Source organism: Opisthocomus hoazin, chromosome 2, assembly GCF_030867145.1.
Source record: "Opisthocomus hoazin isolate bOpiHoa1 chromosome 2, bOpiHoa1.hap1, whole genome shotgun sequence".
Lineage (NCBI taxonomy): Eukaryota > Metazoa > Chordata > Aves > Opisthocomiformes > Opisthocomidae > Opisthocomus > Opisthocomus hoazin.
This window is the reverse complement of record NC_134415.1, coordinates 61,997,550-62,022,056: the sequence shown is the minus strand read 5'-3', so window position 1 is coordinate 62,022,056 and position 24,507 is coordinate 61,997,550. Positions and strand designations below refer to the sequence as shown.

General features: G+C 39.3%; 1 protein-coding gene across 2 annotated transcripts in view; it reads right to left on the bottom strand.

Annotated features, from left to right (window-relative positions):
• Positions 1-24,507, bottom strand: part of SNX9 (sorting nexin 9) — a 65,640-nt gene that overhangs the window by 6,449 nt on the left and 34,684 nt on the right. The window contains exons 5-15 of one of the 2 annotated variants that reach the window (XM_075413863.1): positions 22,089-22,272; positions 21,188-21,341; positions 19,648-19,732; positions 18,683-18,808; positions 18,275-18,392; positions 15,381-15,511; positions 13,418-13,521; positions 10,682-10,785; positions 7,886-7,963; positions 2,064-2,140; positions 1,016-1,105 (exon numbers count right to left, since the gene is read on the bottom strand). In XM_075413863.1, coding sequence (XP_075269978.1) covers positions 1,016-1,105; positions 2,064-2,140; positions 7,886-7,963; positions 10,682-10,785; positions 13,418-13,521; positions 15,381-15,511; positions 18,275-18,392; positions 18,683-18,808; positions 19,648-19,732; positions 21,188-21,341; positions 22,089-22,272 — 1,251 coding nt within the window. The remainder of the gene's footprint in view (positions 1-1,015; positions 1,106-2,063; positions 2,141-7,885; positions 7,964-10,681; positions 10,786-13,417; positions 13,522-15,380; positions 15,512-18,274; positions 18,393-18,682; positions 18,809-19,647; positions 19,733-21,187; positions 21,342-22,088; positions 22,273-24,507) is intronic. The other variant, XM_075413864.1, reaches the window with a different exon arrangement.

Sequence of the window (24,507 nt, the reverse complement as noted above, 5' to 3'; positions counted from 1 at the left end):
GTATGACTTTTGATCCAGGAAAATCCTTGTGTCACAAACAAGCATAAAAAGAAATGCCTCCCCCTTCTCAATGTATTTGTGCCAAACGACATTCAAGACAATCTATTTACACATCTCTTGGCAATAGGCTTATGTTTCAAGTTCTAAGAACATTTCTTGTCCTCTTGTATTTTTCCCCAAGGATTCTGTGGGATGTGGGACCATAAGTGTCCTGAAGAAAGAATACAGAAATCTGATATGCTTTTATCTTTGTTGCTGTCAGAATTATGTTCTCATTTTATGCATTTAACACTTCAAGGGGTGAAAAAAAAAAAACCCAAACCACCCTTGTGTACTTGTTTAATACTTCAAAGTTTTTAGTTTCCTGAGATGTGTTACAGCAGGCACATAAGCATAAAGAAAATTCTAGGACGATAAAAAAAAAGAGCAGAATATCTATACCTAGACACAACGGCTAAGTTTATTGTTTTATTATTTGATTATTTTCGTATTACAGAGAACAAAGTAGTTGTGGTTTTTTTTGGTGGTGTTTTGTTTGGGTTTTTTCCCCCAGAAAAATTAGCCCTATTTTCTTTTTTTAACATTACAGAAACTTCTAGGCAGTGCATGATTATTTATCACATATCAGTAAGCCAGCCATGTATGTGTACACAGTTTTTCCTACAATACTGGTATGGTTTAGTACCAACTGCCATGTAAAACTCATACTACAAATTTACACTACTGCTATTCACCACACTGGGACACAAAGTTAACCTGAAGAAAATCATGAAGCTTCTAGTGTTCTGCTACAGCAGAAAGTCATGATGTTCTCAAATCTTGAGACAAGTTACAGCTTCCATCCCCTCTAAGTATTTTTTATTTTAAAAATCAACATGACAATTTCACAGAAACTTTCAGTGTTTCTGTGAGCAGGGACCAGACTACTGCACAAACACAGCGTACCATACCACCACCTCCGTTGCTGCAGGTCTTCCTGCTCCCCAACCCTTAAAAGCAAAGGCCCATCACATACCTTATGAGCGCCGATGATGTCAGGGAAGCAACCAAGAAATCCCTTATATTCATGATTTGTTTCCATCAAAAAGTGAAGATCTTTCTTCGGCTAATAAACAAAGCGTAAGCATTAGGAAAAGTATCTGTGGCATATTAACATCACAGAAGAGAAACTATTATGCCAAAAAAGGGTGAGGGGAAAAAAGGGAAGGAAAAAATAGAAGAAACCCGACCCAAAATCTAAATTGTTTGCTGCAAGTTTTTCTTATTTAAAAAAGGTTCCTATTAAAATACAAGCTCTTTGGAGTAAGCACCAGTGAGCAGATGTCCCTTGCTTGTTTTATTTAACACTAGCTTATGAAGTGAGGGGTTTTACCTCAAATTTTCATTGAAGAGGAGTTACCAGTCCTAGCAATAGCACTGTTAAGCAACAATCTCATTCCACATACAGATATGTACGTGCACAGGCGCATCTCCTTAGTCGCTGACTTGAAAAGCTGTTTTAAGAACTTCCAGACTCAACCTTCAGATCAAAAGTATTTGCGTTTTGGGGACTCCAAACTTAATATACTAAACATCAATTTATGACTTGAATACTGACACCAAATCAGGATTTATTTAAGCTACATTGTTACTGAAGCAGGCAACCGCATGTCCAGACAGGGAAATACAGCAAGAACCAGATCCTGTAGACATCTGGGGAACGCATGGGGAAGGTGGAAACCCTATCCTTGATTAAATCTCATTCTGTTGTATCAGTAATGAAGACAGCTCACCAACATCACAAAACACACACATTTAAAGAGGTAGTAATCATTTTACTATTTTAGAAATCAGAACATAAGCTTTCTGGTCCAAGAGAAATACCTTCCCATCTCATCACCCCTAAGCTGATACATAGTAGAAAAGAAGATGAAAGTGCATTTAAAAGTATTAATAGTCACTTCATTTAAGTGGTCTGCAACACTAGCTGTTACATTTTAACAGAAAAGAAAAAGTCAGAAGTAGTGATCCAAATAGGTGCTACGTTTGTCCACACTACGCCAATGCATTCATAATACTCCTACCTGATCTGCTACAAGACTGGCGATTTCTTCATAGGTTTTTCCTGCTTCTGTTATTGCTACATTGAGATCAGATTCTCCTAAAAGTAAACATCAGTGTTCAATTACAGTAAGTCAATTACAGTAAGCAACTTGCCTTGATTCAAGGCAAATTGCTAATATAGCTTATTTTATAATAATAAATGCCTAATTATCATTATAACCAGCAGTAATAAAGAAGCTGGAAAAATAGCAGTGATTTTTATACCATTAAAGGAGGAAAACTCTTAAGATCTCATAGAAAACAAATGCTAAAGGGACCACATAAACACTGTTCTACCACAGTACTAGCACTATTCATTTCCACATTTCATAATTATACTTAGTTTAAATGACCAGGTATTCCCCGACATGGGGCAACAGGAAGCCTACCAGAACGGGAGGAAGGGAGGATGAGGAGGGTGACACTAGAAGATAAGACTAACAAAGCTGAAGAGATACCTCCTGTTCGCATTTCGAATAAATGATTTTCATACCTAATAAGCAGTAACTTCTCTGCAATGCCCTACGGAGCAGTGATACTAGCCCTAAGCTCTCCAACAGTCCTGGACCATAATTGTTAGGGAGGTCGGAGAAGCAGGAGGCGGCCCAGTGAACCTTCCTCCTTGCCAAGAAGATTTCTGACCCTTTAGCGAGCTCTCAGACAATGTTTTCAAGGTTTGTAAGAATCTCTGCTTATATGAGAACGAGTTTAACTTTCATCATCATATGAAATAGATCAAAAGGCCCCACAAACTACACTTCAAAATACAGACGACCACCACAAATCTTAAGCTAGACACCATCACAAGTGCTCATTACACTGTAGTACTAGCAGGACATGGCTATGTGGGACAAAGATGAAAACAAGCCTTACATTCTTGTTTTTTTCATGCCACTTCACCTTCCCAAAACACCACAGGTTTTTTCCATCCTTGTTAGCTTGTCCAAAGCATGTAGTCAACAGTATGGAAAGCAAATTGAGGCAGAGAAAGGGGAAGGTATAATTTGCAGATATTGAATGTTAGTTTAAGAAAAAAAGATTTTTCTCATCCTTTCAAACATGTCTTGATATTAAGGCAGCTGTTAGTCTTTTACGAACATTTTGTTTTTATTCTATAGACATTAATCCATGACTTAACTGAAAACTACCAAACATTGATTTCATTAATGATTAATTTGAGCATTAAAGTATCTTCTTTTACTACAACATATGGATTAATCTATGTTAGAGATTTATTAGATAGGATTCCTTCATTTTAGCATGTCCTAAAGGAAACAAGGTAATGACTGAATGTTGCTTCAGTTCTATCAATTGATTCTTACTTTCCATTAGACTGATTTCATGAAGCCAAAATCTTTGAGGAAAGCTACTGATCTTAAGGACTAGTAAAGTCCAGCAACACAAACATTGCAAAAGAAATAGTTATTTTTCTCGTATTTGAGCCTGTCTGGATAAAATAAAAAATGACATTAAATGCCATTGTGAGATCTAAGAGGTTCAGAAGATGTCTTCGTATTGTTATTAAAAAAAAAAAATCAAGATCAATTTCATTATTTCAAGTAGACTTAATTTAGTTCCTTATTTCAGCATTCCCCACGTCTGCTCAGAATTAACCTTGAATTTAGCTAAACTGCTGCTTAGGTAATTGACTCCTAGATTTTGCGACAAAACATGGTGTGGCTTTAATTAGACTCAGAAGCCAGGTTGGTCTAGATGATGCTGTTCATTTCATAATGCCATAAAAGACGATGACTCTTCCTGTCTGAGCAAAAAAGAGGAAGAATATGCATATTTGAGTAGAAAGAAAAAATTGCCCTCCTTCTGTGCAGAACTCAAAGCACTTCCATAGATTGGAGCTTCAAAGAATATAGACAAAGCCTCCCAACACTGAACCTCTTTTGTTTGGGGGCATCTTGTAGGAAGCACAGGGTGTATTAAGAGGTTCCCCACCACTAGCAGAGGCATTCCCCCTCCTCCAAAAGTAGGACTAAGAGATGGGATATTTCAGCGTTGTTCCAGCCAGTGAATCCTGACAACAGACAGGCACACAAGTGGTAGAAGAGTATCTGCAGCTTCACACACTGCATCCTTGTCTTCTACAGTCTTTTCCAGGTAGTGCCAGGGCAGCCCTAGAGAGCCAGATTTCATCTCTCACCTGCCGCACCCTCCAAGTTCTAATACGCGTTATCAGCAGTGTCACGCCATGCTCGGTCAGTCACTCCCTACACCAGACCACTTTGTCCAAGTTACTGCACGCAGTCCGTGTGCCCACCCATCAGAGTAACTTGAATTCCAGCAGCAGATTGCTCCCCATCCCTGTTGTCAGCAGGGTTTTCAGTCAGAGTTTTGTTACTTGGCCAGGTACACATTTCCAGCATTCTCAGCTTCTGAACCAATGCGAAGCTGGGTAGGGCTTCTTCACTCAAGCTGTGAAGGCTGAGCTGGGTCCCAGTGCAAGGCTACACCAGGATGTCAGGGGTTCTTTAATCAAGGGAAAAGCAGAAAGCCCCACACGCTGCTGACATTTACACCAAAATTAAGGAACTGTGCATTACGTATATCCCCACGAGAAACTGAGAGGGCTTAAAAGCATTGACTAAAGGCAGTTGTAAAAAGACTGGTTACAGTGGCCAGTAATATTTGTTCCACAGATACTTTAACCTAATCACGAGGAGAAACCAATACTTTCATTGATTTACAGGCCTGCATGCTGTCATAGGAAGATGAAGGAAGATGTAAAACTATGAGGAGTCTTTTGAAGATGTTTAGCAGAGCATCTCTTCACAATTGGTAAATGCTTGGTAAATGTCAGTGATTATCACCTCTGAGGGAATACATCAGGAATATTGTGGGAACTAATATTCTGTAAGGCTTGATTAGGGCAGCAGAATTTTCATCAAGAAGTGTTTTTGGTTTGTTTTCTTTTCTTTCAAAACACGTTTTAACAGAATCCAGGAGTAGGAAAAAGCTCAAGTTTGGTGTACTAGGGAACTACTTGTAGCAAGACTTTTCTTGACAAATACATGTCAGACTGGTAACGTTCAGCACACAAGCCGCCTGGCAAGCAAGATGCGCCTGTTGCTAGCTGGCAGGATAGCGAAACACACATATAGCTGCCTAACAAAATTCCTCAGGGCTGATGTAGGATTAGGAGGTCTTACTATGGTTGAGTGGCATACCACAGCCATTCACATTTTCTTAATATAGGAGAAAGACTCAGCCAGATTTGGCGCCCCAAAAGAGAAGCCATGCTATTTAAGACTGCAATAACTTCAGAGCATCGTATGACATAGTAAGATGGGCAACGCAGTGTCAGGCTGCAAGACACTTCCAGGCATATCCTGGAACTGTCCAATATGCATTTTTGGACCAGGATCATACATTCAAGGCACGTGTCCTTAAAACCAATCAGACAGTACATAGGCCCATGGCCAAGTTAAACGAGAACCTCTCAATGTATCCTTAATAGTTTTAAAGGTACCCTTGGCTCTGCAAATACTGGAGACAGATTCCTAATATGCACTGTGGCTGGCAACTAATTGATAAGGCTCCTTCTGCAGCATAAGGAAAAGAGCTCAAATGAGTCAGCTTAACAAGGGCAATCAAACAATTTAGGCTGGAAATCAGAAGAGAAGGCAGTAGACATTCACCACACATAATAAAGCTTTGCAGAGCATGCAGGCAGCACTCATGAAAGAGGTAAGGACAGGAGATACATCCCCATCCTAACTGTGCAAATGAACCAACTAACAGTGTATTCAGCATGCCAAAAGTCAGCTACCAGTAGCTGGAAATATTTGTGTCAGCAAATCGGTTGTTGCAATGAAGCTTAAGCCTATATGCTTAAGATTCCAGAACTCATTTAATTAAAAAAAAAAAAAAAAAAAAAAAAAAAAAAGAGCATGAAGATATTCCGCTCCCAACTGAAATGAGTGCCTTTAAGCATGTCTGAAGGAGCCATTCCTCTTTACTGATAGTCCAGAAAAACCATACCCCATACTCAGCCTAGCTAGTACTTCTTCATTTGAATGAAGAAGTCTAGTGCCTTTTTTAAAATATTGAGATCAGGAAAGGTGGATCCTATCAGTTTAAATCCAGGTGCTCACATCTCTTGTATAGAGTTTGCTTAATCCATAGACCTGTACCTGAGGCAACCATCAAGTGAAATTGTACACCAACAGCAGGCAGGACAGAGTGAGGGCAGCAGTGACATAGACATTTAAAACAACACATGCACTGCACTTATTCTCTCTTCCTGGGAACTCAAATTAAAAAGCAAAGAATCCCATTATTAATTCTGAAAAAATACACTGGTGTACCAGTTATTAAAAAGAGCAAGATACATGGAATCAGGACAAAGGCATCAGTGGGAACAGCATTTTCCTCAGCAAGATACAAGGGTGCAACCAGGTACAACCAGGCAAACAGCAAAGAGAAACATCCTTGCCTTGTTCCCAAGAATCATAGGATCTATTTTTCCACACCATTCCAAGCTATTGGAAATCAAACTGAAGCTTTCCTTTGTAAGGTTGATGTGCAATTTTGCATCCTAGCTTTAAGCCATCTTGTTTTCCCTTTACCCTGGCAAAAGAACATGTGTTATAGTTCAGGCAATTTTCGGTCCTTTCTCAAGAATTCTGGTTACAAATTGCATGTGGCTAGAATTTACAGTTTTCTAAGCCATGCTAAGAGTACAGAACTATGCAAATCCCCTACTCAGTTCTCACATCCACAAGTAATGTTTTAGGCAATATGCTACATTCCAGTTCTAACTAAGCAGTCATCCTGTTGAAGTATAGGACAAAGATGACAGCAAACTGCAGGGACTATGCCTATTTCCAATTTTTCCAGCAGAGAAATCTGAGTTTCAGAAATGGTTGCATTCTAGTACATGGTTTATGGGGCAAAAAGCTTTAAGAGTACAAAGCAAGGGATAGATGAGCAGTCAGAGTATGTACTGGTCAACTGAAAGTCCTAAGACGGACTCTCTCTTAAGACAGAGAGACTTCAGGAAGCCTCTATGCTATAACATTTAAGGTTTTAGAACAGAGCAATTTTGCTATTAAGTCTAGGGAAAAAAAGGAAAAAAAAAATACATTTGACAATAGACTCCCAGAGAAAATTAACTCAGTTAGCTTCCCTGGGATATGAGGAAATATTTTTCAGTTATCTGGAAAACATCAGCAGAACTTAACATATCAAAGCAGGATTTAAAATTTGGCCTAAAGACTACATTTTAGGAGAACTTTGAGCAACTGATGCCCTCCTTTTCAATCCCACAGCTTTCATACCTAACATGACAGTCTCCGTTTTAGGGCTTTTAAACAACAAGGAAAGGTGAAGGACAAGAAAAGGCCACAGTAGCCATCCCTTCAGCACACATAATGGCATACAAAAATCTTGTAATAAGTTTTCTGTTCCCATACGGAGTAGTGGTTTCATGAAAAAAGTGACAGATATTTTCAAGGCTGCATTTTCTCCCCTTTCCTTTGATATCACAAAAAAATGCTACAGCATGTTTTGTCAGTTAGGTCAGTGACTAGATTATTTATTAATGAGATCAAGCTAAACTCCACCACCATCCCCAACCACACGATTATACAGTGAGAGAAAACAAGATTGCAGACTAGAATATAAAAACCCCATAATACGCACAGGGAAACACATTTTTAGTATTTTTTCCAGAAACGTTTGACATCTGAAGTTCAAAGAGGAAAGCACTAAGATCTTTGGCAAAATATGTAGCATGATGTAACTAAAATACCTTTTGTTAAGCAAAGTACAAATGAAGCTACAGGAGTACCTTGGTATCCACTAGTGCTGAAAACCAGTGCCAGGCTCTGCAACGCTTTTCCTATCTTCTGGTATTCCTTGGGTAGTGCTGAAAGGGAGAAAAGGATGGGGGAAAGACGGAAACAGAAGTAAAAACCCAAAAGGGTAAGTGAGACTAGATCTGCAGTATTTCCAAAACTTAATAGAAGCAGGTGTCATTAGTTTTTGGATTTTTTTTTTTTTTTTTTAACATTTCCTCTAGTGAAGCATTTACAACTACATTTGTATCCCCTACCCTGCTACAGACATTCCAAAGCTGGATAAAGCAATTGCATTCTGGATTCCTGAAAGCCACAAACAGCTGGGGAAACTGTGTGTGACTACTATTTAAAAAAAAAAAAAATCTCACTGCATTCCTAGCTCAGTCCTCCTATGCATACAGTGAGATTTTTTTTCTCCCCCTCATGAGCAGACTCTATCCTCCGGGGAGGGAAGTGCTGCAGTGATATGGAGAATAGATCTCATTAATATTTTAAGATAGGGGATTATTATACACACCTATAATACCTAAACTCTCCCCAAACCATGCATTTTATCTTTGAAAGCACAAGAAACCAAGATTACCTAGGGATAAAAATCGATGTAAGTATCTGCATAACAAAATTGTTTTTTATAATCTATTTCTTGAAAACATATGCATAAATTGCTTCCTCACAATGAAGTCAATAAGCTGTGATTTATGAATGCACTCATTACTAACACTTTGAATACCACCACCCCAGAGGCCTAAAAAGCAATCTGAAACACGAAGGCCATTTTTTATAAGCTACCTATACCAGCAATAAAAAAAAACAAGTAGATGTGCCTTTTGTTGTCAGACATATGTATTCAGGCTCATATTTACACTGTCCAGGTAAACAGCATGTTTTTTAGTTGCTCTAGCATCCCACACAATCAGATTTTCACAGAGGAACCTCTTTGTGTGGCAAAAAAACCCCCACAAAACAAAAACCAAAAAACAAACCCGCCAAACCGCATAATTTTATTGATATCTTTGATCAAGTTATTGCCCAGAAGTTAGATTATTTATGAGAACTGGTATTTCTCATAACAACAGCTACCATTCCGAGTACTACAGTTCTGTCATCAGCCATTAACTTGTTACTGAATCCCCAGTGGAAACTTGCGTGAAGAACATTTGGTTTCTTTTCACTTGCATTTAACAAGTTTCCACTGTCTGTCATTTTAAATATCATGGAATGGAATGCACGTAACTATTGCTCAGGAAGTGTCAAAAATACTTCTGACTAGGAGTCGGGACTAGAGCGCACAGGAAACTTAACCTAAGAGACTATTGAAATTCTTCAGTTTTGCATGTCTCAATTTACCAGTCTCCTTTTTCTATTCAGTATGAACCTCTGGAAAGTAAAAAGTTAAAATATTTAACACAATCACATCTGGCTTACTGTGTTCATGCTAACTGATTAATAGCTGTAAGCACGAGAAGAGTCATTCCATACCTAAAGCACTAGTGTCATAGGTTTAGGGAGATTTTATCAGCGAACAAAATATTGCATTGCTACTGTAAAGCACAAGTCACAGACAGCCCTTAACTATGGTGGTTTTGATCACTGCTTCTGCAGCTACAAAGCAATGCTATTTTTCCAGTCTCATATGAGAGTGACCTTATTCCTCATTCTGGTCTCCACTTCCCCCTGAAGTATCATCCCCTAGTGAAGCGAGATCTGTACAACGTTAGAGCTGTGTCCTGTGTTAGACTAATTTTGACCAGCAAGAGGGTCAGTGACGTGTAGAAGGAAACCCTCTTGTTCAAAGTGGAGAAACGTAAACGATTTAAAGTTCACATCTTACAGATATTAAGCTCTAATGTAATCACTACCAGAAGAGACTGGGCTTCTGTACACCCCATTCCCTCCGGTCACCCCCATATACTCAACTGCAGTGTTAGATTAGAAAGCAGCAAAGACACAACTCAGGAGATGTACCTACTTCCAAGTCTGGGGACAATGGGGTTTTGTGGGAGTTAAAGAGAGGAAAAAAAGAAAAAAATGGAGATGATTTGAGAAGATTTATGTGACAGGTCTTTGGTCACCAGACACTACAGCCTGCCCTGAAGTGTTTCTTATTATGATCCTCAGCTGTAGTACCTGCTTCCTTTCAATAGCTGCCTTGTGGTGGCCACAAACACTGAACACTGCTGTGGACTAGGATATTAGAGCCCAGGCAGAGTCATAGGGACTTGGTGTGAAGTTCTGCAACCCTAAATATCTGTGGGAAGGAAGAGACAAGATAGGAGAAAAAGAATTGGGCTAAAGATCAAGTTAGAATCAAGTTGGTTTTTTCTTTTCTTTTTTAAACTAATTTAATCTTTAAATCCCTCTTCCTGGCATGCAAGAATCCTAAATAAGGGCTTAATAAAATGCAGTCATTTATTCTTTCATCAGATCGACAAGTATACTTTGCCCATGTCACTAAAATGTAGATAAACGACAAATATACAAGAACAGGTCCAACAAGAGCTTTAGCTGGATTACAAGAATTATTTCACTTTTAATATTTTTAAACCTATGGGCAGGGACCAGCTATTTCTGTTATAAGAAAAAACCAAAACCCCAAAAAGTTGCACAATCTGTACTCTCAGACACTGGAAGCAGCCAGAATGCCATACAAGCCTCATGATAATTTAGGACTTCCTTTAGTTTTAAGATGTGCCTTGAATTACAAACAACAAAAATGTAAACAGTGTAAAAAACCCATAGAGAACAGTAACACAGAAATGACTGCTGAGTTCAGAATAGACACTTACGCCCTGTACACCTCTTCCAGTGCTCTTGTCCCACTGTCAGCAGCTCTTTAACTCCATCGTCCATTGCTTTGGTGAACCTACCCACTGCATCGCATTTCTGCTCTCTGTGGCATTTGGAAAAAGAAAAAAAAACAAACCAAAAAAACCCAGTTTAACAGATGCATTACACTAACTTTAAATGCAATACTGAAATGGTCAAGTAGGTCTTAAAAAAAACCACAGAGAAATAATGAAATCCTTGAAATCTCTGCCATTTCACTGAGGTCAGAATTTCCCTCTTCAGATAGAGACATTTTTATTCTACTTTTCCCCCTCTTAAATACATGGTACTGGAACTATCATTCTTACTATAATTAATTACCTTAAAAAAAAAAAAAAGCCTACTAGCTACATATCCTCCCCAACAAGATCAAATAATAACAGAACAGCAAAATCCAATTTGAGGAAAATGCATCCCTAGAGCACTTCACAAATAGAACAACCCCACATTGATAGGAAATTAGATGTTAGAGTAACAGAAGTAGCAAAATGCATACAGCAATGAACAAATACAAAGAAAATAATAATTTTTCCAGATATTTTAATAAAAGTCTAAAATAGATGAATAAAAATTAATATAGCAGTTCTTCTAGAGAAATATATATGTATAACTTTGTATTATACTGACAATACCATTGTGTTCAGTTGTGTTATTGTCTGAGAGAAAAAAAACAGTGATGCTCAAAAGAATTCTGAATTAGTACAGGCCTTTTTACCCCTCTAAGCATGTTTTCATGCAGCCATCAAAGCTTTCCATTAACATAGCGCTGCATATACAGCAATGCTCTGACCTCTACAAAAGAAAACTAGACATATATTTTCTAATTTTCAATGAGCATTATTCAGACTGCATCAGATCTTATGAATGCTCTCAGCCAAATCCTGTATGAGACAGCTCTCACGGCGAGGCAACCCTAGGCAATTCCTCAGAGCCACGGCAGCAGCTCCAGCTGTGGCCCACCCACCCTGAGGCTCCCACCTCCCCACTGCTACCTCCTTCCTCAGCCAGAAACCCCATCCAAAGAGTGACTTGCACAGAAACAGAACCTAGGCTTTCCAAGAAGCCCTTCTTTCACTCCTATTTTCCCAGTAGCAAACTATCCTTTGATTTTCTCAATTTTCTGTACTTCATACTTTACAGTATCATGATCATAGAAAAAGTTCATGAACCAGCGCAGGATTACCATCCTTCCATCAAAACCAGGATGACATGGGACTGACAGAGTACTAGCAAAATTGTTTCAGTAAAGAGCGTCTTTTCGCTGAAGAAACTAAGAGCTACTGAACAAGCTGGTTTGTCCACTTACAGGAGCAATGGCTTTCAAGACCATGCTCATACACACTTTTAGCAGCACCCTGAGACATCCCCAGGCACTGGAACACGGTGTGGATGCCTGAGGTGTTACAGCCACCCCTGCAATGCTTGGAGACGGGTCCCCAGAACTAGCCCAGGCTGCCAGCCCTGGCCCAGGAGCCAATCCTCAGGGAAGCATTTCCCAGAGGCTGTTTGCCTGCCCTCACCCTGTTTGGGGACAAACTGGTTAGCAGACCATCTGCCAATCATTCCCTGCCAGAGCTCTATATGCAATACAGACTCAATTCTCTCCTGCACCCCGTATACAAAATCCTCCCTCTGGTTCACCCCTTCAGCTTTTATACCACTGGAATATTTATAAAACACATCACTTCAGAAAAGTAGTTAAGTTTGAAATCCTCACGTTCAAAGTGGAAGTGACCTAAAAATGTCCATCTTTTTTACTAGTACAGAACTGCTACCACACAGCTATTATATACATCTTAATATGAACTGCATCTCTTAGGGATATTTCCGTATCACATGGGGTATTTCCAGGTGTAGGCACACTACTGCTTTGCTACTATAAACACTTCTGTCTAGTTTATCCAGTTTCAGACACAAATTATTATCCAAGTTTCTATGTTCTACAACAGCAAGCAAAGCATGTCATACATACTACATATCTTCTAAGAAAAATGATTAAGCCTCAAGGAGTGAAATAAAGGCTGCAGAGTCAATCCAGTCTTTCACTCTATGAAACCCAAAGGTCTACCACCAAGAGAACTATACATAAAAAGTGTATGTATATATAATAGATATATTTGTTAGATATGTATATATTAGCACTTGCAGAAGGATACCCCAAAAAAATGTAGTAACTCATTTAAAATTATATTTGATAATTTAAGTCACCTTTCATTTTTAACAGCATTCTATGGATTCCAGATATTAGAATCATACTGTGTGTACATTATACACAAGTATTGTACAGAAACATAGTTTTCCTTGATGGTCCACCTACAGTTACCCTAAGCTACTTGCTAAGTCTAGCACACTTTAGAACTGTTCACAACTGAAGGATCAGAGATCAAAATATACTTCCACAGCAATATAAAATGCAACTCCACAGGATCTGCCAGTACTTTATCTCATCAACTAGTTTTGCACAAATATTTTTAGGATCAGCATTCAGCCACTGAAGTCACAGACACCACATGTAGTTCCACCAAGTTTTGGAGGGGTTGACATGAAAAATCTCATATTCAAACAATTTTTAAGCTCTGCCTTGATAAGCACCTCTTCAAACCCATGAAGACACGTGCATGCTTATTATTTATATTAGCTCAGTATCTGTCATATATCCAGACGCATAATGTCCAAGCAAAAAGAAACCACCTTACATTTCTACCATGTCCAAGTCAGGAGCTTCTGGTTCCATTGTAGAAAAGATCAGGACTCCTACAGTTTCATCTTTTTCCGCCTTCCGCTTTCCAGTTTTCCACTCCTTGTGAAAACAGGGGAAAAGAAAACAACCCAAAGTTGGACCACCACTGTTCATGTATCTTTAAAAGCATGTACTTCAGCAGTGAATGAAATGTTTAGGTGAACAGTTAACCAATAGACCACTCATAAATTAAAATCTTTTAAATGAAAGTTTCGATGGGGGCAAGGTTTCTTAGAGTTTCTCCCCTTCCTTCTCGTGCACTTTATTTTCTAGATCCTGGGGTAAACAGACCGTTCTTGTATATTACTGAAATACAGTGTAAGAGCAATTATATTCAGCTGTGTCTGCATGTGATAGTGCTGATACCAGAAGCTACTCAAGAAGATCATGAGACTATTATGCAATTGCCATACTAAGTTCTTAGTGGGAATAGATAAAAAGGCTAAAAATTCCACATGCATTGCAACATCTGTTCTGTTTATATCAGTCCATAAGCAAGCTAAGAACTGCTGACTAGCTAGCACAATTACACAACTCTCCACTAGCCATCCAAATAGCACTCCACGAGGACTGCTACTTACTATATTATTAAGCCTCTGCCTACAAGATCACAGAATAATTCTGGCTGGAAGTAACCTCAGGAGGTTTGCAGTCCAACCTCCTACTCAAAAATGGTCAGCTGTGACCTTAGTTACTCAGGGCTTTATCCAGTCTAGTCTTCAAAACTTCCAAGGATCATTTACCTTTTCAGAAAAATCTATGTATATTTACAAGTACGACTATTTTGAGAAGAAAGCAGCAGTGTTTTCCTGTTTATTTCCTCATTGCTTTTCTGGTTTATTTCCTCAGATATCCAAATTAGTAACAGAATAGGAGTTCAGTCATGAAGAAACCATTACTTACATCATTTTATAAAGGTGATGATACTAAAACCTCTTAAAAAAACATCAGAAAATGCTGGGGGTGGTGGAGGGAGGCACGGATATAAAAAAGGGCTGATTGTATCAGGTAAAACTGCAGCATAATCCTATCGCAACCCATCCAGGAGAAAATTGTGGTTCGGGGGGTGGGTCGGGGGATGCGTGTGTGTGTGGTTTTTTTTGTGTGTGTGCGTGTTTTTGTTTTTGTGTGTGCGTGCGTGTGCGTGCGTGTGTTTGTGTGCGTGCATGTGTGTGTGTTTGTGTGTGCATGTGTGTTTGTGTGTGCGTTTGTGTGTTTGTGTGTGTGCGTGCGTGTGCGTGTGTTTGTGTGCGTGTGTTTGTGTGCGTGTGTGTGCGTGCATGTGTGTGTGCGTGCATGTGTGTGCGTGCATGTGTGTTTGTGCGTGCATGTGTGTGCGTGTGTGTGTGTGCGTTTGTGTTTGTGTGTTTTTGTGTGTGGTTTTGTGTGTGTGTGTGTGTGGTTTTGTGTGTGTGTGTGTGTGGTTTTGTGTGTGTGTGTGGTTTTGTGTGTGTGTGTGGTTTTGTGTGTGTGTGTCTTGTTTTTACATATAACACAGGATCAGACACATCCTAGATCTGCTACAAAGTAGCTTCTCTTAGCAAAGCAGTATGGATCAGAGGCCCACAGCAGTTAGTAGGTCCAACACTGACAGAGCAGGGCAATGGCCAGAAGAGCCGCTACACACGCTGCTGTTCTGCTGGAGGACACAAACTGTCCACTAAAGACTGGCAACAAAGCTACTTTCAAGTGCACCTCTGTGTTGGAACAGCATAGCGCATTTCACACAGGCAGCTCCACGCCTCATTTCAACCAGCCAGCTACCTCCGTTCACAAACCCAGCGGTTTTCAGCCTGTTGCTGCTGCCCATAGCGGGGCAGGCAAATGAGAGGGCCGCAGAGCTGAACTCGTAGCTCAAAGGGGGATGGCAGGGGGAACAATTCCTCCACCTCAGTCTGCACGTGAACTTTATTTCCTACCTTCTCATCTCGGAAATTAAGAAACTGCTGGAAAACTTCACTTTCTGAGACAACAGGATGGCGACACATCCTCGTCATCCACGCTTGCAGTCTCTCCATACGCATTTTGATGAATTCTTCTTCAAAGCGCCCTGTTGCATGTTGAATAGTAATTGTTACATTTCTACTCTTTGTATGCTCAGGTTTTTCCTTTTCTTTCTTCTTTTTTAAATTAAAACACAATCTGTAATTCATCTGGTGAGTTATTAACCATTTAAAGACTCAGAACTTACAAGAACAACACACTATGCTGACAAAAATCAGAAGAACCTTAAATGACAGTGTATTGGTTACTGACCTTGAGTACTCCTCCTTTAAAAGATAGTCAGGAAATATTAAAAAACCATAATACCCACCTACAATGCAAATCGATTTTTCAGGAAGAAGATTAATAAACTTTCAAGCGGAAAAATTATTTATTCAGGTGATCCAAGAGAAGCTAGACACAGGCTCAGAATGCAGACATTTTTCCGATACAGTCTAGTAAATCACTGGTCAATGTAAGGCTCAAAAACATTGGAGAAAAAGGAACTACTTACTTTCCAAGTTGTCACATTCTAGCTAACAAAGCATTTGAAGTTGGACTGCTCAGATATGAATAGCAGATTTAAAAAAGCAGTACCTCCCATAAATGTATTTCTATATAGGTAAATGAATGTGTTGGGGGGGAAAAAAAAAAATCAAGAAAATCTCAGTAAATTGTATGTGTGAACCAGTTAGAAGGCATATATGTAAGACTGACTGATTTTTTTGGTAGTTAAGAGATTTTTTTAACACAAACTAAGTAGCCAATTTCATTTTTTTAAACCAGTAGTGCATCATCGCTGTATATTTACAAGAAACTTTGAGTTTTAGCACAAACTGTGTCTTCTTGAGAGAATCTTTCCCAATTAAAATAAATGCACAACGTCAGACTTCTAAAGCATACAGTGAATAGGATGTATTTGAAAGGAATGAGAGATTCCTCTAGCACCCAACTCTTCCAATTTCCATAGCAGCACAGATGACAAACCTTGAACACACGTACTCTTTCAACATAATTCTACTGTGTAGTTACTATGGCAGCAGCTCCACAAGGTTGAGGTTATTGTGGGGGTTTTCTGGGTCTTTTTTGTTTTTTAAAAATTGCAGATACGGAAACTAGCAAGACTAGCAGGTAAAGAACACAACTAGTGAAAAATGAAGTCTAGGTACAGGTACATCTGCAAATTAGCTAGGCAAGAAATTACAAAAAAAAAAAATCAGGTACTACGGAAGAGACATTACATAACCTGCAGAAATACCTTGTTCCAGCCTTAATCTATACTGAAATCTCCGCAGCATTTCTGCCAGCCCAGGAAAAGCAAAGCAACAGGAGCAGTAACATTTGGAAGTTATGTGCTGGTCATCAGGCATATCATCACCAGCAAATTTCAATCCTGAGCAAAGTCAGTCTATTGGTAAAGGTCTTGCTTTGCTGAGACTAACAGACAGAAATACTTTGTCTAGACAGCCTTCAGAAAGAAGCCTCCTAAACACAATGAAAAACAGCATCATTTTTTTTTTCCTCCAGAATTTCCCATAATGTTTCAAGAGAGAGAAAAATAGGCATGCATTTTTTTTGTTTTCCGAGACAAGTTATCTTCTCCCACAGTCTCCAGAAGACAGAAATCCACAGGCAAGCTTTTAGCTATGATGCCAAACTCCTGAGGCTTTTAAAATACAGTTACAATGAAATGTAGAGATCCCATCAGGTCTTCTGGTTTCCTTTCAGTCCACACGCCCATGTTTAAGCAAAAATACTGGTGAATTCTAACCGCGAGACTAAGGGCAGGAGAGGCGAGGAAGTCGCTTCCTCACTTTTCAGTTTCCTCGGCATTTATCCCAGCATCTGCATCAATGCTTAGCTTTCTTCAAACACAGCAGAGCTGCTGCGTTTCCAGTGATGCCCACAGCCACATGGCTGGCAACACACCAGCTTTTGAATGTCTCTCTTTGGCTGGTTGTCTTAAAAGCTGTATAAAAACCTTACCAGAAAACACACTAGTGGAAATAGGCAAAAGTAATGCATTTTCCTTCTATGCAGGTGTCCATTTCTTTTCTTTGCATGCACTCCATCACACCCTTGTAGAAAGGAAGCCAGAGACCACTGAAAATACACAGGCACTGCCATATTCAAATGCAATGACTGAATGCATGAGCATTTAAAGTGTCCAGTCCCACTTTTCTTGAAGTCAGAATAAAAGACTTCCATAAGCTTCAGAAAGTTTGGTCAAGCGGAGCTGACATCAAATCAGAGCAGACTGTTATACAAATGAAAGATGCTTCCTAAATCAAGTGTGAAATCAAGCAACAGGAGAAACCGCTGCAACATCTTACTTAGTAGCAGAAAAACCCTAGTTTGTCAGCCGATGCTGCCTTTCCTCCAGGAGCTTTGCTTCAAAGCTCCTAAAACATAACATATTTACAATTGAATGCAAGACAACCACACCCTCACACCCCGCAAAAAAACCCTCAAAAACTGTTTTTCCAGACAGCTACTAATGTTCCATATTTGCTGATTATCTCTTCTCTCCAATAGTAAATATTCTGTTCTGCAGTAACTCGGGCTTTTTTTTGTTTGGGGTTTTTTTTTTTTTAAATCACTGGTCTAGATAAGTAAACTTGAGTTCTGAAATGATGTTCTTAGTGCTGATATTTTATTATCAATATGCCATCACAACTCATCATAAATTTTGAATGGTGAAAGGTTGGGGTTTTTTTGATACCTTCCTTAAAAATAGTGGGAAAAACAAACAGTAAGAAATAACTGAACCTTGTAAAAAAAGCGATCTCCTTATTTCCCAACACATGAATTCACAACTGGGAATAATTACCTGTTACTTGCTTATCTGGAAGAGATGGGATTGGAATGGCTAATCCAAATTTAACCAGGAGACGCTCATACAACCAGTCAAAGTGCTTGTATCTGTGGTTGACAGACCGATTAGTGTTCTGTAAGAGAAACACAGGTCTGAATTTTGACAGGCATGTATAGACAGTGACATGAAGCAAGTATGACCGGAATAATAAGTGAAACATAAATAACATTTATGACTTAGAGCCTTGAATCTGTAATTACAGAAGAACTTCAAATGCTAGAACAAAGTAACTTTTTGTTGAAAAAGTGTGACAACTACCACTTACTCTTACAACTCTGTCACCAAGTCACACACACTATATTATCTATATGTACAAATGACCCGTATTTGCGAGAGAGAAGACCCTGTTTCAGACACACTTACAGTGCAGGTCAGCTGATACTCAATGTAGCTCTTGAGACCATACATTTTAGAACCTTTTTTGGGATCTGCCACCACACAGTCAAAAGTAGAGGTAGGATAAACCCACATTGGGCCGTAATCACCAATCTGTAAGAAATTGCAAATATTATCTTTAAATACATCATGTTGTACCAGCTGCAAACAAGGAGACAAATACTTTCTCTTCATTTAAAAGTTTCCATTGATTTCAGCAACAGCTTGGTAGTCAGGAAATAGAGGCACCAGAGATGATTGACCACAGTTGTGTTTCTTTTTGGTATTTTACAATTTATATAGCAATTTTAGTATTTTACAATTATAATAGCAAAGGAGTGGTGAATTCTAGGGATTGTTACTTCAATCACATTTCACTAGAACAGCACATATCTAGCCGAGTTTGATTTTTAGATCAGAAGATGACCTGACTATCATGACTGAGTACTGCAAACCTTTATGAATTGAGCTCATACGTATTAGATAACTATCTAGATAATGAATAGACAGTGTAATGCATTTGCTCTGCCTCCCAATCCCAAAAAGGCTTATTTTCATGATCACAAGTAATGCAGATCCAGCATGAGAAAATAGTACTGAAAAATAATAATAAATAATAATAAACCAGCACATTAGAAAAAAGGAGTTAAGATCTGACCCTGAAAAAGCCCTCAATGACGTATGACTCTGAAATGCAGTCTACCACAATTTTAAAATGCTTAAATGGCACACAGTTTTATTATGACAGTTCTATTTCTAATTATATGTTCAGTATCAGTTTCTTCTGACATAAATACATGCAGCAACCTTGAGGCTAAAAGTTAAGCTGGGGAAAAAGGGAAGGGTGGGGAAGATTAAAAAAACAACCCACAAAAAAACAAACCAAAAAACCCCAACCACAAAACAAACCACACCACCCACACATAAAAGCTACACACATGTCCCCAACTTACAATTATGGGAATTTTCTCTTTGGGTTTTGCTAGCTGCTTTGCCAACAGATATTGTTCCATCCCAGGTTTTGCAAATCCAGGAAATCTAACAATAAAACAAAGTGGTAAGTTTATTCTGTATTTTCCTTCAACATATGCAGAATTACCTACCACTACAGGAAAAAAACTCTTAATATTTCTCCAGTATAGAAAGGATTTGATGTGGATTAATTCACCAACAATTTGACCCGAAAAAGCAGAAAAGTTTTAGCTATTGACCTCCAAATCTTATTTGTGTAATACAGGCCCCTTCTTCCAAGGCAAAGTAGCTACGTGTGCTCTGCAGCCCATCAGAGCAAACATAACAGCAGGACACAAAGGAACATCTGCCACTCCCCTGCAGCCTACCCTCTCTGGGAACACACACACACGCACGTGCTCACGCACATTGTCCTGCCATCTCCAATGATGAGAACTCGAGCACCTCAAGGAACGATGAGCTGCAGACTTGTCAAGTGCTTCTAAACATAAGTTATGTTAATAATTTCTCCACCAATTAGAAAGCCACAGAAAAAGCACTGTCATGTCCTCAAAGCCTGTGCAAAAGGTCTTACAAAAAGCAAATGGTGGTTCTCTTTCTAATCAGGAAGAAACTTAGCCCTTCAGGTACTGCCAACCTACTGCCTGCTTGTGGAAACACGAGGAGCAGCACTTACTTCACAGACAAATAACACTCTTAAAATAAGGTGTGTTTATGCTGGTTATACTAAATGGGTTTCCAACAAGTAGATGCCACAATGATGCAAAGGTATGGTTGCAAAACTGGACAAAGCCTCCACTGATCCACAAAATCAACTGTCTCTGCGTGACTAGTTGTTAATTTTAGTTACCTACCAGAGGAGACCATTACTCTGCACTTCTTTTCTACTCTGCTTTCACCCACTCAATTACCACACAGTAGCTAGTAGCTTCTCAGAGTAACAGTAGTTTTAGAATAAACTAAAGTTTTAACATGAGATAGTGCTAGCATAACCATGACAAGCTTCATGCTGTCACATGATTTTTATCTTAAAAAAAAATAAAAATTAAGCTTTCTGTGGCTCAAGAATCAACCCAAATACAGTCACAGGAAAGCAGAACTTTTCCCCACTCCTAGCAACTCAAATTGCTCATGAACTCTGGGGCAGCAGGTCTGATCAGTCTCGCTGTATGGAGAAGCCACCCGTCACCTTTTATTTTGCCTAAGCACACATAACATTAAGGCCCACTAAAATTTAAAGACCAGTAGGTTCAGAAGTTCAGACCCTGTAAAAGTGTCATTTGCCTGTATAACACCTCAAAAAATTATACAGCATTGTCATGTACTTTCAGGCTTTCATGGATCTGTGTTCTCTGATCACACAGGGAGAATGCTGAGTGACAAATCCATCTCCACTTTTACCCCCAAATTGTAATCGTAACATTGCATATTTCAAGAATGTTGAATGGTCACACATTTACACATCTTGACAAATTCAAATTCTCTTCAACATATACACATTTGCCCCGCATTTTCCATTACTTGTTAAGTGGTATCTTCATAGCAGCTGCACGAGAATTTCCACGCTGGATCCCCCCAGCCTCCGATGCCTCAGTTTCCTTGTAACCAAGATAAGATGGTGAAGCTGATTTTGGGTCATCCCAGTCATCATCCCAATCATCGTCATCAGCAGCTGCTGAAGTACAGAATGGGGCAGGGAGGTAGGGAAAGGAGAAAGTTAAATATTTTCTCTTTAAAAGCAGAAGCATCTACCTTAGCACTCACACATCAACAAGGCAAATATATTAAGATCTAGTTCGGCCTTCTATTTTATGATCCCTCCTCAATTACCACCATCCCCATCAAATACTACCTGCAAAATACTACACTAGAAACACATTGAGGGATAGGGGAGAAAAAAAAAGAAAAGAAAGTAGAGATTCTGGTGTGTTAAGATGAATTCAATAGTGTTCCACATTCATAGACTCCAGGTTAACATTCTCCACTTATGAGTTCTCCTCTTAATTTATGCTTTTACTACAAAAGGTAGAGAAGCCTTCTGAAAGGCTAGGCACTTCCTACAATTAAGGACCTAAGACTACTTCTTTACAGGCCTGAGGGCACAAATTCAAGGGTGTTTAAAAGTTCCAGTTACGCAAGTTGAACAACATGCCTGAGAATAGATCATGCAGGCACAAGACTTTGTCTTGCCAGATTTCTATACAAGTTTGAGATGTCTGTTACTGTGTATATGATTTATTTTTTTTTAAATACCTATTATTTTAGTGTCCTGTTTACCCATGTGGCAATGTGCTACCAGGAAACTAGTTTTGTTTTGTTTTTTAAATAAGCCATGTTCTATAGTTACGAAAGATTAAGCAATTGTTACCTCTGCTGTTCACCTACTCCAATTTATTAAAAGATATGAGCAATATTAGCACACCTGGTCCTTGATATGCTTGTGGATGACCAAATGCTGTTGCTGCCTCCCAGTTATTTGCAGCATTGTTTCTCTGGCCAGCTGCACTTTCAGGTTTCATCGCCCAGCTGTCAACAGCACTTCCATTATCCCAGTTCCCAGACTTCCCAGGATTCCAGCTGGACCACGGATCACTGGCACTGTTTGCCTACATTGTACAAAGACACAAGTAAAAAAGAAATTGCTGAAGAAGTGAGCAACAACCAGGTACTTTCTTCTTGATCTCCTACTGATAAGGCTACAAGTTTTCATTCAGCACTTGTTCAATTTAGGAGCAGCCGCCAAATCTTACATTCCCAGCTACACAACTCTTAAATGTAATAAGTACCCGGGAGAACTGATCAGCTTTCCAGCAATGTGACACCAATACATATTAATATAAGAGTGTTACATCTCCTCAGGGAAATTAAACTATTTGTTCCAACAGTGTTAGGAAGCATTCGTACCCATGGTAATTATTTTACACCAACACCATAACTATTAATTACATTAAGCCAGGGACTAATTAGCACATTTAAAACAGAAACTCAAAAGTCAAGGGTTTTTTTAATGCTTATTTTATCAAACTCAGATTAGTGGCTTTACTAAAAGCAAATCATAAATTGCCCACCCATGCCAACGCTACTGGTGTGACAGTTAGGGAGGTAGGGCCAGCAACCTGCTCAGCTTCCCTGTCAGAGCTTAACTCATTCACAGCACAGAAGAGGGGACAAACACCTGCCAGGGAAGAGTCTGGCATCTCCCTGTAGACCTACTCTCTCAGCATAAGCTTCTGGTGAGGGTAATCACACACCCCCTTCTGCTGATGCTGTGGTGGAGGTGGAAACCTCAGCGAAAGAGTGCAGAGCAGACATGTCTCCGAGTACTGCATCAATTTGTCAAGTTCATCTGCCAGTAAGTCAGGTTAATAGCTTAGCATCCTGTGCAGTTCCTTGATTTTAACACTATACTTTGAAAAAGCATTAAATAGTTCAGTGCAGTTTACTCCAGACACTTAGGGCAGAGACTAGCTGGCAGAAAGAAAAAAACACACACAAATCAGAACTCACACATCCAAAGTGTAGGAGGAAGAAGGAGGAGGAGAAGGGGAAGGAAAGCAAACAAAGCCTATGAAGCTTGTCTTGTTCAGCAGAGGGAGAAAGTGAGTTTTGTGAAAGGAAGCCTCAAAACCTACAGAAGCCAGTGCATTATTTTTGGCATGAACCATCATATCAAAGAAAGTATGCCTAATATAAACTCATTGCTATTAGACTATAAAATTTACCTGAATCTTAGAGCATTTGCCAGCACAGAAAATTTAATAAAACTCCCATCAAAAGCAAATTATTCTCTGCAAAAACGTTGAATAAGTTTGTTTCTTACACAAAATACACAGAAAAGGCACAGCTACTCCACATTCCATTTTTCTCCGTTAAAAATTCTCTCCTCTCACTTCAACTTTGAGATACTTTGGAATAAGAGCTCTTGCTTTAGTTTTCGCTAAAATAAAGTCATCTGACAGTCAGATTTCAAAGACTCTATCAAACCTTTAAGACCTGAAAATGTTGTTCATCTCATAACATCTGTTCCTTAGGTACAGAATCCCCAGGATCTGGAAATCAAGACCAAACCCCCTAGGCTGGGGGGAAATCACCATTCAGCAGACTCACGAGAGTCAGTGGGTCTCTAGCAACTGATGGAGTGAGAGAGATTATGTGGACAGCTTCCATATTGATAGTTTGGGGTATTTGTTTGAGGGTGAAGCTGATACGAGAACACTGCTCCCTAAGCTAGCAATATCATTGAGGTCTACCTAATTCTTGGATAGCTGATACACAGCTGATAGTCTCAGCAACTACAAAGAAGCTGCCAGTAGCTTATAATAGCCTGCTCTTACCATGATGTTCACCTGATGGCAATTTATGTAAAGAGAAATAACCATACATGCCATCAGTCAGAGCTTATTACCTTTGCTAAACAAAAACACATACACTGGGGCCCAATGACATGAAAAAGCGTGCCTGCTCCTAACATAACTTAGAGCAACTAGAAAAGAATAGTTTGCATAATATTCATTTGCATACACTTCTGCAATATATGTTGTGCTGATCACAGGCAAATGAAAGCCCAGAAGTGGGATGATTGCCCAAAGGCTGAGTAAAGTTTTCCTCTTCTCTGTAGTTCATGTGAAGTCTGGTACATGAGTGGGTGGCAAAGAAACCTTATAATTTGCTGCAAAACAAGGGGGAGGCAACAATATTAACACTGGGTACACTACTAAGGAATGACCGTCAAGAGCAATTATCACCAAACTTGCAGGCAGTTGCTGACACATACTAAGTGCTGTATAGCAAGGGGAAATGGATTACCTAAACTGCCCTCTCAGATATTTTATCTCTGTGTA